At 51.7% G+C, this 14,132-nt stretch overlaps 1 protein-coding gene across 2 annotated transcripts; it reads left to right on the top strand.

Moving 5' to 3' along the window:
• The first annotated feature begins 294 nt into the window (after positions 1-294).
• SLC29A3 (solute carrier family 29 member 3) lies at positions 295-9,397 on the top strand. Of its 2 annotated transcripts, none has more exons than XM_039554296.1 (6): positions 295-340; positions 1,300-1,560; positions 4,393-4,475; positions 4,972-5,198; positions 6,145-6,307; positions 6,865-9,397. In XM_039554296.1, the coding sequence occupies exons 2-6, from the start codon at positions 1,312-1,314 to the stop codon at positions 7,532-7,534; spliced, it is 1,392 nt and encodes a 463-aa protein (XP_039410230.1). In that variant the 5' UTR covers positions 295-340; positions 1,300-1,311; the 3' UTR covers positions 7,535-9,397. The 2 variants fall into 2 exon arrangements, with proteins under 2 accessions (XP_039410230.1, XP_010398998.2); XM_010400696.3 differs by lacking the exon at positions 295-340 and adding an exon at positions 497-668.
• Positions 9,398-14,132: the final 4,735 nt, after the last annotated feature.

Below are 14,132 nucleotides of genomic sequence, written 5' to 3'. Positions count from 1 at the left end.
CATACAGGGGGTTTCCAGCCCTCAGAGCAGCTCCGTGGCCTCCTCTGGACTCGCTCCAGCAGCTCCAGGCCCTTCCCGTGCTGGGGATGCCGGAGCTGGCCGCAGGCCCGATACCACCGGAGCGGGGCAGAATTGGGGGGGGGAGGGGCTTCGCCGAGAGGGGCGTGGCCAACATCGGGGGCGCGGCCAGCCCGGGCCCGCCCGCCTCCTGCTGCGGGGCGTGGCCAAGCCCGCTGGGGGCGTGGCGCTGCGGTGAGCGGGCGCGGCCTGTCCATTAACGGCGGGGCGGGGCGGGGCCGGGAGCCCTGAGGCGGTGGCGGCGGGGTCGCGTGGGACCTTCGTAAGTGCTGCGCTGTCGGGGCGAGTGGGGCCGGGCCGGGCGGAGGGGGGGAACGCATGGATAAAGTGGGAGGCTGCAGGGAGGGAGGCGACACTCCCCGCTCCCGAAATCCCCTGGTTTGTTTGCAAAAAGCCCGGTTTCCGGCATTTCCGCCTCCCCCGCGCTCTGCCCTGCCCCTCTGGGCGGGGGTTCGGCCGGCGCTGCTTGGGGTCGGCTCCGAGGCTCCCGGCCAAGCCCGGCGCGGTTGCGGTGGATCCTGGTGCCCCTGGCCAGCCTCCTGCGGCGTTCCCAAGTTCTTTTCCTGCGCCACGTGATGCTGTGTGTCTTTGTGAGTCATTTTACACACAGCCGGGTGACGTCGCGTTTGGTTTAGGAGCCGCTCCGCCAAGCCCGAGTGATGTTGTAGTAGTTTACAAGTCGTTTCAGAAAGCCCGTCCGTGTTACTATGAGTTTACACCTTGTTCTGCAGAGCCCGACGGCGCTGTTGGTTTGGCAGCCGTTGGGTTTTTTTGGAGCCTCCCGTGAGCTAAGTGAGGTTTCTTACTCCTGCAAGTCCAAGGGGGCAGGTTAAGTATTAATGATGGACAGAAATATGGGTGGACTCTGCTGAGTCTCAGTCCCTTTTCCCATGCCTTTCCATCCCTGGTTCAGCTCACTCCTCCAGTATTTGGCTGCTGAGGCCCTGCCACAGGGTGCCCAGAGAAGCTGTGGCTGCCCCTGGATCCCTGGAAGTGTTCAAGGCCAGGTTGGACAGGACTTGAAGCCACTTGGTCTAGTGAAAGGTGTCCCTGCCCATGGTAGGGGCATTGGAGTGATATGGGCTTCAAGGTCCATTCCAACCCAAACAATTCCGTGATTCCATGATTTGCAAGGGCCAAAGGGGGAGGGAGCCACAGCTTGTGAGCAGCAGTTTGGAACCCTGGTGTGACAATATCCTTGTGGGCGGTTGTTTTTCCCAGTGTTCCAGCACGATGCACCCGGTAGCTGGCAGCTTTGCCTCGGACCAGGAGCCCCTGCTGGAGGATCCCGTGGGGAGCAGGTACAGCCAGCAGAAGCCAAGTGACCGCTGGCATGGGGCCTACCTTATATTTTTCCTCCTGGGCATTGGGTCCCTCCTGCCCTGGAATTTCTTCATCACGGCCAAACACTACTGGAGGTATAAGCTGCAGAACTGCTCAGATGAGCCGGGCCCAGTGGGGGAGGCAGCCTCAGACCTGCAGGTGAGTGTTGCTTTCAAGGCAGAAAAAATAACCTGTTTTCCCTCCTAACTTGCTGTTTTTCCCCCTCCACTTCCCCAGAAGGTAAGTGAACATTCTCTAGGGTCTCACCTGCTGCAAACCAGAGGGAAAGGTTTATTTGGTATTTATTTACAAATATCTACAGGGAAGATGCTTCAAATCATTTTGTGGTCTGCCTTTTACCTGTATTTGGACTACTAAGTTTTAAGGTGAATCTAAAAAAATAGGGCTTAACATTTCATAGGGCAGTTTCTACCAGTGCGAGGTGTCTTTGTGGTGGTCTCTTTTTTTGTCCTTCATGATCTGGCAGGTGTGACATGAGTATCTCCTTGCAGTGCTCAACATCTGGCTTGTGGCATATGGGGCGAGGGGCTTGTCACAGGGTGATGGATGAGCCAACCTTTATGGCCTCTTTCTCTCCCCAGAAAGGCTGCTTTCTCTTGCTGCTCCTGCCACAGCAGGATTATTTCCCTGTGCCTCCCTGACAAAGCCGTGGGTTTGTTTCTTTGTGGCTGGAAAAAGTGTTGGAGCAATGAGGCTGCATCACAGCCTCCTCCAGTGGCAGAGCTTGTTCAGGTGGTTTGGGCACTTTTTGTTTTTATATAAACACAGAGCCAGGTGTGACGCCCACGTTTCCCCTCAGATGTCTCACTCCAGTACACCCACAGCTCTTTTAATTTTCATAGTTGTTAAGTCAGCTGCTTTTTCGATGGGGAGGAAAGGAAGTGCTTATACCAGGATGCTACAGGTGTGCTGCTGTAGAGCAAGAAAGTGAATTAAACTGATGGTGCCCAAGCTCCTGCACTGCCTGAAGACCTTCTGTGCTAGGGAATGTGCTCAGAGAGGGGTGAAAGGTGCTCGGTCACCACATGGTGTGGTGTTCTCTCATATTCCCTGCATCCCACGTGTTCCTCACTGCCTCTACATCATGCTGATCCTCCTGAAAAGCCTGGGTTTACATAGAGTATCACTAGGTGTTTCCTTGCACAGCTGTGTTCCTGGCGGGATCAGCCATTTCTTTGCTGAAAAGGTGTTTCTCCTCTTCCTTTGTGGCTGTGGAGGGATGCTTTTTCCTTTCTCCAAGGAAAAGCTACATGGCTTTTCTGTGGCAGTTGAGAATGATCGACATTAAACCATTCAGCCCAGTTTCTGCCCATCTGCTGCAGCAGGAGGGTTTACCTGCACACGGAACTCAACTCTGGAAGGATGCGTCTCTGACTGACAGTCTGCTCCTGGCTCCAGCCTTTTCACTGCTGCTAATTTCATGCCTCATGCTCCAGGTAACACTCCAGTGCCTTCAGCCACTGTCATGGACCTGTATTCCTTTTCCAGCCTGGCAGGAGCCCAGCTGCCAAGTCCAGGCTGGAGCAGAATAGAAACTACTTTGCAAAAGCATCTTGCGTTGGACTTGCCACCACAATGCTTTGTTCTGGTTTGGGTTTTTTCAAGGCAGCGCGTTTGAAGTTAATATGGGGTTAAACACTTCCATTATGTGCCTCAGCTCCGTGGCTGAGGGATGCCACCTTCCCCCATTAGACCTGGATGTGGGAAGAAGATGTCAGGTTTACTCTGCGGTTTATTTTAAGGGCTCAGCAGAAAGGGAGAAGAACAAGGTATATCCTGCAGTGCCAAAAATGAAAGCATATCTGTGAAGGGTGGGATTACCCATGGAGGGAGAAGAGTTGCCTTTGGAGATGGATTAAAACCTAACAAGCAGGAGAGAGGAGTATGGAACCTGATATTTTCCACTGGTCCAGGCATGGATTTAATTTGACACCCACCATTCTGCTGCTGCATTAAAAATGTGGTGCAAGGGCTCTTAAATACTTGCCCAGTTCTCTTCTCACTGCTGGTGTGAGCCCATTTGCTGGGAAGGAATGAATATTTCCCTGGGATGCTCAAAATGCAGCATCTCTGCTGGATTACTTTGAGTACACTTGTGCTTGGTGCAAAGCATTAGAAAGTCATTTTTCCTCCCCAAAAGCCGAAGAAGATTAACTTGAAAGTTTATTGAGTATCCCCAGGATGGTTTGGAGGTTTGTTTTAAGTAGATGGGTAAATAAGTTGGAGTTTTAGCTGCCAGGTTTGCATTTTGCTTTGTCTTTTCTGCTATAATTCATCGTGTGGCCACAGAACTTTGAGCCTCCTGCTTGGCTGAGCCAATGCCATCAGCACAGGCATTTAAGTCTCTGCCTATCTGGACCCTCTAGGAATGATTATTAGATTTCCTGTTGCTTCCAGTGAAGCTTCTGTTAGGGAAGAAGAGATGAACATGCTTGTAAACTGATAAAAAATGATGCAAAGTGCTAAAAAATAATGTATTGTGCAGAGAAAACCTGCCAAGTGCCATCTCCTGCTTGGACATGATGTGGCCCCATCTCTGTAGCTGGCTAAGTGCAGAAAATGAAAACCTGTCATGATAGGGGTGGACATGTAGGTCATCTCTGCTTTGTGAGCATCATCCTACCTGCTGGCTGAGATTGCTGCAGCAAAAAAATGGGATTAAGCCCCTCGAGGGGAGGAGAGGGAGCAGACACGCTTTGATGGTGCACAGCAGTATGGCAGCTATTTCCTTCACTGTTTATTTTTTCCTTCTGAATTTATGTCCCTGATTTTCTGAAATAGCCTGGGGCTATGGGAAAGCAAATCCCAGAATTCCCATTGTCCTGAGCAGTTTGCAACATGTGCTACAACACAACAAGGTGGATACCTACACCATAACTCCCTGTTGTGTCATATTCAGGACCTGAAATTCATATGCTGTTCCCCCTACAACCTTTTTTACTTCGTTTTGGTTTTGTTTTTCCTTGGCAGGACTATTTTGAGAGTTACATCTCCGTTGCTTCCACCGTGCCGTCAGTGCTGTGCCTGATTGGAAACTTCTTGCTTGTCAACAAGTAAGTGTTGCTCTGATCCACACATGCCTGCAGTTGGCTTGAGTAAATAAATTCCTAATTAATTCCTTGGTTAATTGCTTGGAAACAATCTTCCCTCTTAAAAATACTTTTATTGTCACCAGGGGACTGGTTGACAAAAGCAAAGCTCATCCAGGTAGGAGCAACACCTTGCCCTGGTTTTACCAGCACTTGAACTGGGTTAAGAAATGGACTAGCTGCACCTTGTTGCAAGCTTGGCTTAAATCTCAAACAGCCTCATCCCTTCATTTGAACCCTTCTTAATCCCACATCAAACTCCTGCATGTTTGCAGGCATGGGTTTGTGTGCCTAATCTCCAGATTCCAGCTCCCTACCTCTCTCTCTTGCCTCGCTGTTTCCTTGTGTCCCCCCGTCTTTATTTTCTTCATCCCTTCTGCCAGCACAGGACTTGTTGTCCTCCCACATCTGACCTTCATGTTGTGGTTTGAAACGCAGGACTCCTTCCCCTTGTCCCTAGGGTTCCTGCCAGTGTCCGGATCCTGTCCTCCCTCTTTGTCATGTTGGCTGTTTTCCTGGTGATCACGGTGCTGGTGAAGGTGGATACGTCTGCCTGGACGACGTGTTTCTTCGCCCTCACCATCGGCTGTGTGGCTGTGGTCAGCAGTGCCTCCACCATCTTTTCCAGCAGCATCTTTGGCCTGAGCAGCTGCTTCCCCATGAGGAACCTGCAGGCTCTGATCTCAGGTTGGGTGATCCCACTGGGATCGTGCTCTTGGACTTTCCTTGCTCGGCTCTGTGGTTTTCTCTCTCCTGCACCTGGGGTTTTGTCATGTGGGGTTTGTTTTAGAAGCCTAACTTTGCCTTAATGATAACGGGAAGTTGCTGAAGGAGAAACTTGCTCAGTCACATGAGCTTTGGTTTCTGTAAATACCCATAAACTGACCTTGGAGAGTTGCTGGGTGCAGGGAGAAGGGGGGAAGGAGATGACTTCCCCCTGCCCTGCCATTTCCAGCTAAGGGTTCTGCAGCTTTGCCTTGTGTCCTTTCTGTTCAGCGTTTCTGTGAGTGATGAGGGGCAGGTTGGGAGCTGTGAGTGATGAGATCCCTGGAGCTTTGATAACATTATAAATATATTGTGGAATGGTTGACAAACCAAGAGGAAAGGGGGAGAAAAATCAGGATGGAGGAGTTTTTCCGTTTTTCCTGGGGCCAAGAGAGGAGTGTTTTAATGAGTTTATCTCAGAGGGGAAAAGCACCACATCCCTGAGATGGCATTCCTGCTGCTGGTGGCTTGGATTCCCATCTGGAGGAGTGCAGAAGGTTGATTATATGTGTGCTGGTGGAAAGCCATATTTAGGCTTTGGAAAAGGTTTGGACTTTTTCTGCAGGACTTGGGACCTGCAAGCCCAGCAGGTCAAGTCCCATCCTGACCCTTGTGTGTGCTGTGCTGTGTTGGAAGGGGATGCAGAATGGCACCTGGGCTGTGGTGCAACCCCACAAATACCTGAGGTGTGGAAATGGAGAGGAGGTGGTTTGTGCAGCTGCACCCTGAGCAGAGTTTGGGGCTGAGCGTGTGGGGCAGGGCCTGAGCTGTGTCCCGTGGGGGAGCTGTGCATGTCAGAAGAGGAGCTTCTGGGCTCCTCCTCTCATTCTCTGTCCCTCACTGTGCCCATCTCCGTTCCCACACGCAGGCCAGGCCATGGGTGGCACCGTCAGTGCCGTGGCCTCTGTGATAGACCTGGCAGCCGCGGCCGATGTCACCGACAGCGCCTTGGCCTATTTCCTCACTGCCGACATCTTCATCGTCATCTGCATCATGGTGTACCTGCTCCTCCCCAGGCTGGAGTACTCCAGGTGTGTGCCAGTCTGCCAGGGGCCTCCCGCAGAGGGTTTGCAGTGGGATTGCTGGGGGGATCCACGGGATGCTCGCTGTGCCGGTCCCTGCCCCGTCACCGCCACCAGCCAGGCTTCCCCTTTCACCGAAACCACAGGCTGAAACTGGGCACGTGCTAAGTTTCTGCCAAGCTTTCCCAGGGCTGCTGATGCCAGCGCTCCCAAAATGTGCGGAGTCAGTAGAGAGCCATAATCTGGAGGCAGGCAGCCAGGAGTGTCTCCATATTGTGTCTGCCACTCGGATGTGTGTGACCCATTGGTCTGGTTGGTGCGTGTAGCCCCCGGAGTCCTCGCCTCCATGTGCCTGCATGCACTAGGTCCCTTCTGTGAACACAGAGGGTGCAGAGAGATGAGAAGAGGGGATGGTGGGTCTCCAGAGGTCATCTCTCTCTACGAAGTGGGAGCTGGAGGTGTGGTGGGCTTGCTGGGTCCAGTGGGCATCCCTTTGTTGCCAACTTCTCTCCTGCCCTCTCTCCAAATCTCAGTTGTATTCCCCCCATGCTTCCCTCTTTCTCCAGGTATTACCTGAGCAGCCAGAAGGAGAGCCCCTCTCTGGTCTCTGTGCCCCCTGACAGCTCTGTGGAGGATGAAGCAGTGCCAGGAGGCACCATGAATTCCTCCTTCCTCACAAGAAGCGCTGGCATCCCCCCACTCCGCCCCATCCTGCAGAAGACTGCCCTCCTTGGCTTCTGCCTCTTCTATGTCTTCTTCATCTCCATCATCATCTTCCCTTCCCTCTCCTCCAACATCGAGTCTGTCAGCAAGTCCTCAGGAAGCCCATGGAGCACCAAGTATTTCACACCACTCACGTGTTTCCTCCTATACAATTTTGCTGACTGGTGTGGGAGGCAGGTCACTGCCTGGATCCAGGTGCCCGGCCCCAGGAGCAAACTGCTGCCTGCCCTTGTCCTCCTCAGATCCATCTTCCTCCCTCTCTTCATCCTCAGCAACTACCAGCCCCGGGCTCATATCCAGACCGTGGTGTTCAACCAGGACATCTACCCTGTGGTTTTCACGGCACTGCTGGGGCTCAGCAATGGCTACCTGGGCACACTGGTCATGGTCTATGGCCCCAAAATTGTGCCAAAAGAGCTGGCTGAGGCAGCAGGGGTGGTGATGACATTTTACCTCGTGCTGGGACTGGCTCTGGGATCTGCCTGTGCTATTTTTGTGGTGCACCTCATGTAGAAGGGGTAAACAGAGGAGGAGGATGCCCTTGGTTTGTGGTGCTGCTGTTGGGTATTTAGAGTTTGGGTTTTTTTCCCAAAAGAGTCAGGTATGCTGTGGTTTTGAGACAGGCTGCCTGTCTTGGGAGGGGGGTAGTTGCATCCAGGGGGATGCAGAGGGAAAGTCTCCCTTCTGGGAAGGGGCATCCCCTGTGCTTGGGAAGGTTCTGTCAGACATTTTTGCTCCCCAGTTTAATGGAGCAGGAACCAAAACAGCCTCATCCTCCCCAGGGAGCTCAGGGAAGCACCAGGGACACAGGGATACTGTCCCTTGCCCCTATGCCAGTAGTTTTAAGCTGAACCCAGGGCTTTGGGGGCACCTTGGGTTTTGCTGCCACACTGTTATGAATTCAGGTTGGGTGGTCTTTGGGGGATCCCCCCTCACTGAGCTGTGATGGTGGTGTTGAACTAAAAAGGATTTGAGCCCTGGAGCATTTTCACACAACTTAGGGAGTGAGTAGCAGCTGCCCCAGGAATCAGGGCACTGTTTTGCACAGATTTCATACAATCATTCCACAAAAAGAAAAATAAAGGGAAACTGTTCCACTTGGACTTTTGCTTGCTTTAATTTTTCCATGTAAAATTGAATTGAGGAATCATCTACCTCCTAGCATGGTGCCACTAATGTTTGGGACTATTTCCTGGCCAAGCTGAGAGGAGCTGAGAGCTGTGACTGTGGTGTGATCCCCAAGGAAAGTGAAATGCTGAGTGGTCCTAACCTGAGGTTTTTAAGGTGTCTTTAGTCTGTGTTCAGAGAGCTCTGTGAAAACCAGGGGGAGGTATGAGAGAGGCCATGGTGTGAGGTTCACAGCAGAAATCTGGTTAATTTATATAGACAGGCAGCATATGGCCTCCAGATGTTTTCAGAGGGGTGAGCTACTGTGACACCCAAAAATATGGCCCACCCAAAGAGGACTGGCTTTTAAAGTCATTTAGACTCCCATATGCCAGCACAGCCTGGACTAAATCTGATTACTGTATTTATTTTCTAAGATTGGCTGGATTTATGGTCTGAAGAGGTGAACTGGTAATCAGGGATGTAATGGCAGAGGCTTGGCAGTGCAGTGATGCCTCAGAGATGCTGTCTGTGGAAATTAATTCCTTTAGGACTGGGTTCGGAGCAGCTGCTCCATTACTGGGATGCTCTCTCAGCACCTCCTGCTTGCCCAAGTCATGGTGGAGCTGCTGGATGTGGGGCTTTGCTGGGAGAACAACAGGATCATGGTGGTCACTGCCCTGGGGTGCCATTTGGGTGTGGTGGACATTTGGTTTTTTTACATCTTTTCCAGTGTTTAGTTTGGGCCCCTTGGCAATACACGCACCGAGCTTTGCTTTACAGCTGCTTTTTATTTCAACATAAAATCCAGACACAAGTGGAAAATTTGTTGGGTGTGTAGTAGTGAGGAGCAGCTTTATGGAACATGTGGGCTCTTGATCCTGTCCCTTTGGTGGGTTTGGAGCCCTTTGGCCTCCAGCACTCAGCCAGGGACTGCCTTGACCCAGGTGAAGGCCCACCCAGGGGCTGAGGGTCAGGATGCTGGCTGCCCCTCATGGGGGTCAGTGCTCCCATCGCCTCTCTGGTGCTGGAAAAATGCAGCAGTTGGTCAAAAAGCCCAACCCAACTTGGTGCTGGCAACCAAAAAGTCCCTTTGTGGGCTTCAGTGGGCCTGTCTTCAGTTTGTGCATTTTACCCCAATCCAAGGAATTATGAGATTCAGCTTGTTTTTTTACTGCTTTGCATCTCTGCTCCTCCTCTCCTTCCTGTTATAGACCAAATTCTTATCTGCTACCATTGCTAATAAAGATGATTCTTGATCCTGTGCAACTGCTGGTGTCTGAAATAATTTCTCTTGGAGATGCACTGATGCATGCAGTTTTAGCTTGCATTTTTCCTTCTGGTCATCCTTCTCTCCCAGCTTGGACTGTAAACTCAGAGAAATCCCAGGCAAGGGCTGGGTGAAGGAGCCCTGAGAGCACTGCTTTGAGAGCACAGTTATTCTGATGGAATATCCCCATGCAGGGGACATGCAGGTAGGTGTGGAGAGTGTTCCTGTGGCAGGGGGAGTGAGCAAAAAGGGGATTTATCCTTTGGTTTCGGTGGCATTCAGCTAAGGAAGGTTAATAAATGAGGGGAAAAAATCAATACAGATGCAAATTGGGCAAGAACCAGATCTGGGTATAAAGCAGGGAATGCTGGTGGGAATGCCATGGTATGGGGGTGGATGCTGCCAGGCGTCTGAGCCATGAGCTGTGGGTGATCCCCCTGCAAAAGGGGATGGATAATTTATAGGGAATTGCATTTAATGGCAGGGAAGTAATTACAGTGCCTGGGAGAAGTCACATCTGCTGCTCAGCGTGGGCCATACTGAGGAGTTCAAGGTAAGGAAAAGTGGGACGAGGAGGGAAATGGTGGTGGCAAGGCAGAATGAAGGATGCTGGATCTGGGATGCACCAAAGTGCAGCTACATCTTGCTACCTGCCTGGGTGGGTTGAGTTGGTGTCCCTGCCCATGGCAGGGGTTTGGAACTAGATGATCATCACATTTCCTTCCAATCCAAACTATTTCATGATCCTATGATTAATGCATCTTTGACAACAAAAGCAGCCATGAACCCCAGTTCACAGGCCTGGAAGGATGCTCTAGCCAGGAGGAACACTGCAGGGATCAAACCTACTTCACATTTAGCTGGGAGACTATACTGCCTTTTTTCTAGTTCTTCAAGAGCTTACAAGAGGGAGTTGCTTCCCAGAACTGGGATACCTGAGGTCCAGAGGAAGACCATGGCTGTGGGCAGGGCTGGAGCTGAGCTGCATCCATGTGTCTTCCTCACCTTCCTAAAAATGCATTCCCAGATTTTGTCTCTGTAACTACCACCCTCCTCTCAGCCAGCAGGGCTGTGCATGTTTTCCCATCTCCCAGCCGAGGAAGGCAGGTGTTGATCCGGCTGCCACGGGAAGGACCACATACTCTGCTCAGGGCTTGGCCCCTCTCCTCTGTGGGTGTAAAACGAGCCATGCAGGCATTGCAAAATTCCTGAGGGAGAGCCCACGATGTGAAATGGAGTCACACAAATCCTGGTGTGGTGCCCAGCACTCGAGGTGGTGCCCAGCACTGCTGGCTCTGTGACCCAGGGTACAGAGAGTCCCAGCACAGAGGGGTTGCTGTGCCTGTCCCATGCTGCCTTTTCCAGCAGCCTTTGGAGTTAAATCCTACTGGCCAAGGGGAAAAGAAAGCTGGGATCTGGCAAAGCAGAAGCAGCAAGGCAGCGGGGTGCTGGGAGCAGGAAGGGAAGGGATGAAAGGGCACAAAGTGGAGGGGATGCATCTGCTGCAGCTTCTGCTCAAAGGAGACCAACTGAGCTTATGCCTGAGCTGGTTTTGTCCTCTCTCAGCTCTGTGGTGCCAGCTCCCCCTCCCTGCTTCAGAGCTGGACCAGGTTCAGTGTTAGTATTGGGGGCTTGAAAACAAACAAATATGCTGGAGGAGGAAAGGGAATTTTTGCTGTGAAGCAATACTCACCCCACATCAGTTGCAAGTGACTTCTCTTTCTCTCTGATCTCCAAAGCCTTGTCCAGGCTGTCCTCCCTCAGTGGAGTGCCTCACAGGGTAGGAATGCTGGCACCTCTCCATCTGTGGCACCAGCCTTTGTGTTACAGAGGCTTTGGTGCAGTGCTGTTACGCCCCGGGAGGCACCTCTGAAGCCACCTCGTTATCCTTCAGCATTGCCTTGGTGGTGGCCAAAGAGCAGCAGGAACAAGATGGTCTTTAAGGCCCCTTCCAACCCCAAACCATTCCATGATTCTATGAAACACAAGCAGTCACTGGGGGCTTGGGAAGGGCCACCATCCACAGCAGATGAGCTGAGCTGAACCCGCCCCTCCACGGGTGCCCCACAGGAAAAAACAAACCTTGGCTTTGAAACCTTGCCAGCCAGCTGCAGGCTTGCCCGGCTGCTGTTCTCCTTTTACATGTTTTATGGAGTAATTTGTACTATATTTACACAGCAGTGATAAACAGTTTTTAAAATGGAAGCAAAGAAAACGCTGCTGGATGAATTGTTACAAAAAAGCCCTGTTTGCCATTCCAGCAGGGGGAAAAAAGGGATAAAAATCACCATCCTAGGGACATGCTGTTCGTCAGATCTGGGTATTTTTTTCCCTTGATTTGTGTGCCTAATGTGAGCAGAAGAAGTCGCAGATGCATGCTGAATTCTGCAGGGAACATATGCATGCATTTAAATCATTTACAGCATTTACTGGTGCAATTGTAAAGCACATTATTTTTCTGCATTTGTAATTAGGCTCCAAACAGATGGTGAAGGACTGTAGCTCCTGATTAGACAGGCTTGTGCTCTGTTGGACGGCGCTGCGAGAACAAACTGAGATGAGAAACTTTTCCTCCTAATTTATCATGCCAGGGCGGGGGAGTGCAGGAGCTGGGGCTGCCTGAGTGTGAATTCCAGCACGCCTGGAGAAGGCTGGACAGAGCTCAGCGAGCCGTCCCTCTGCCATCCCTGCCTGCTGGTGGATGGGCTGCCTGGACCCCCCTGCCAGCTCCTCTTCCATCCCAGGTTTTGTGACCCTGCCTTGCTGCACAGCTTGGAACACCTGCCAGCGCAGGATGGAGTGTCTGCTCTGACAAATGCCTTCAATATGAAGCAGGAGCTGGGAGGTGAGAAGGGTTTTTAAAGCAGGAGCAAGCTCCAGGCTTGTAGCTGTTTAGGAGGAGCGATCCCACCTGCCTGGCCTCAGTTCCACTCTTTTTGCCACCCTTGGCTTGGCGAGAAGGGGAGAGATTTCCTCCTCTCCTGAGGGCAAACTTGAACCTTAAACAGCACCACAAGCTCATCACTGGTCCCCTGCACTCACCTTCCAACTGCCCAGGAGTCCCCCTTGCTATAGACACCCCACTGTACTCACACAGGGGACAATTTATCTATCCGCTGTTATTTGCACTTCTTCCTACCGTTTCTTATTTTCTTTGCTGACCTCCTTAAATCACAAACGTGTGAACCTGATCAAAATGGGTTAATGAGAGGCAACTGGCAGAGCAGAGCAAGGCAGAAGAGGAGCACGACAGCACTCTGAGACCTCACGGGGCTGGAAGTTGTGACCCTGGGTGAGCAGCACAGGAGCCTTCCAGGATTCCCTTGAGGAAACAGCGTGACCAAAGTTCCTTTGTGTTCCCTTTGCTGGTTCCCCCAGGCTGTGGAGATGAGTGGTCACCTTCCCTTGGGTTTTTATCTTGCTGCTCCACTGAGTTACCAGCGAGGTCAAACACAGGTGTGCCCCAGGGCTGGCCAGGAGCGAGGCCATCTTCTGCGTGGCACAGCCCTCTGGTGTTCCCTTACCCCAAACAGGGAACAAGCAGCTTGGAGACCACCTTGCAGGGAAGATGGCCCAGCCGAAGGTATGATGGCAGGGGACATGGGAGATGGGAAGGGCTGTGGGGTGGATTCTCTGTGCCTGTTCATGGATTCGCTGTGCCTGTAGATGGCACCTTTTCCTTTGCTGAGGAAGAAAGAATAAACTGAGGGGAAGGAAAAAAAACAAGCTGGTGAGGTAGGGCTCAAAGCTAAGAGAAAGGTGCTTCACATGTGTGGCATGAAGTGACTCAGGGTAGTTGCAAAGTTGTCTCCTGTCACTGCCACTGCTCTTGATCCAGATCACCTGGATCGTCACTGAACCCTCTCCAGTTTACTAACATTCCCCAGCAGTAAGAAATCACAAGGGCTGAGTGAAAAGTGCTTCCAGCTGCAAAGAGAGTTGCTCCAAAGGGTTTTTTTTACCCTCATCAACCCATTGTGGATCTAACAAGCCCAGCCTGGGGCTGCAGGGGGCTCTCAGTGCCCCTAGCAGGGGATGTGCCCTGCTGGCCCCAACTTGAGACAATTCTGCAAACAGGCTGCTTTGGGGTCTGCAGAGTGCAGAGGGCTTCAGCCAGGTCCTGGCAAGGCTTTTTGAGGCTCACCAAAATCACCTTGACCCTTCTTGCCATGTGTTATCACCACAGGAATGCTTGGTCCAGGGGTAGCTTGCATGGACCCACCTGTAAACACAAGCTGGAAGATCCCTGAGGAATTCCCACAGAATTGGGTATTCAAAGGTGAGCCCAGTTTCTGCCCCTCCTGCTGCCTCCACAGGGACTATCACCTTCCAAAGATGCAATTTGAAACCCAGTACTTCTGTACTTCTAAAGGGAAAAAAAAAAAAAAACAAACAACAAAACCAGCTGCTCTTTCAGTGCTTTTATTCTCCAGAGAGAGAATTCCAGCAATCCCTTAACTTTGCTCAGCTTTCTCACCAGCCTCCTTCACTCATAAATTCCTAAACAAACAGTGTGATCCTAATATTGGCCTTAAAATTCTGTGTGAAATGGACCTGGAAATTAATTTCACACCGGAAAAGCCGGCTCACTGTCAGCCACAGCACAGGTGGTTGAAAAGAAAACTCCAAGATGGCTCTACAAATTAATTGTGACTCGGGTGAGAAGGTAGCAGGTGGGGAGCTGCTTCCCTCACACCGCCATCCCAACCCACGCAGCACCATGGGGTGCTAGAA

The sequence above is a fragment of the Corvus cornix genome, chromosome 6 (genome assembly GCF_000738735.6).
Source record: "Corvus cornix cornix isolate S_Up_H32 chromosome 6, ASM73873v5, whole genome shotgun sequence".
Classification (NCBI taxonomy): domain Eukaryota; kingdom Metazoa; phylum Chordata; class Aves; order Passeriformes; family Corvidae; genus Corvus; species Corvus cornix.
The sequence above is the reverse complement of the archived record's forward strand: the minus strand, read 5'-3'. Positions and strand labels throughout refer to the sequence as shown.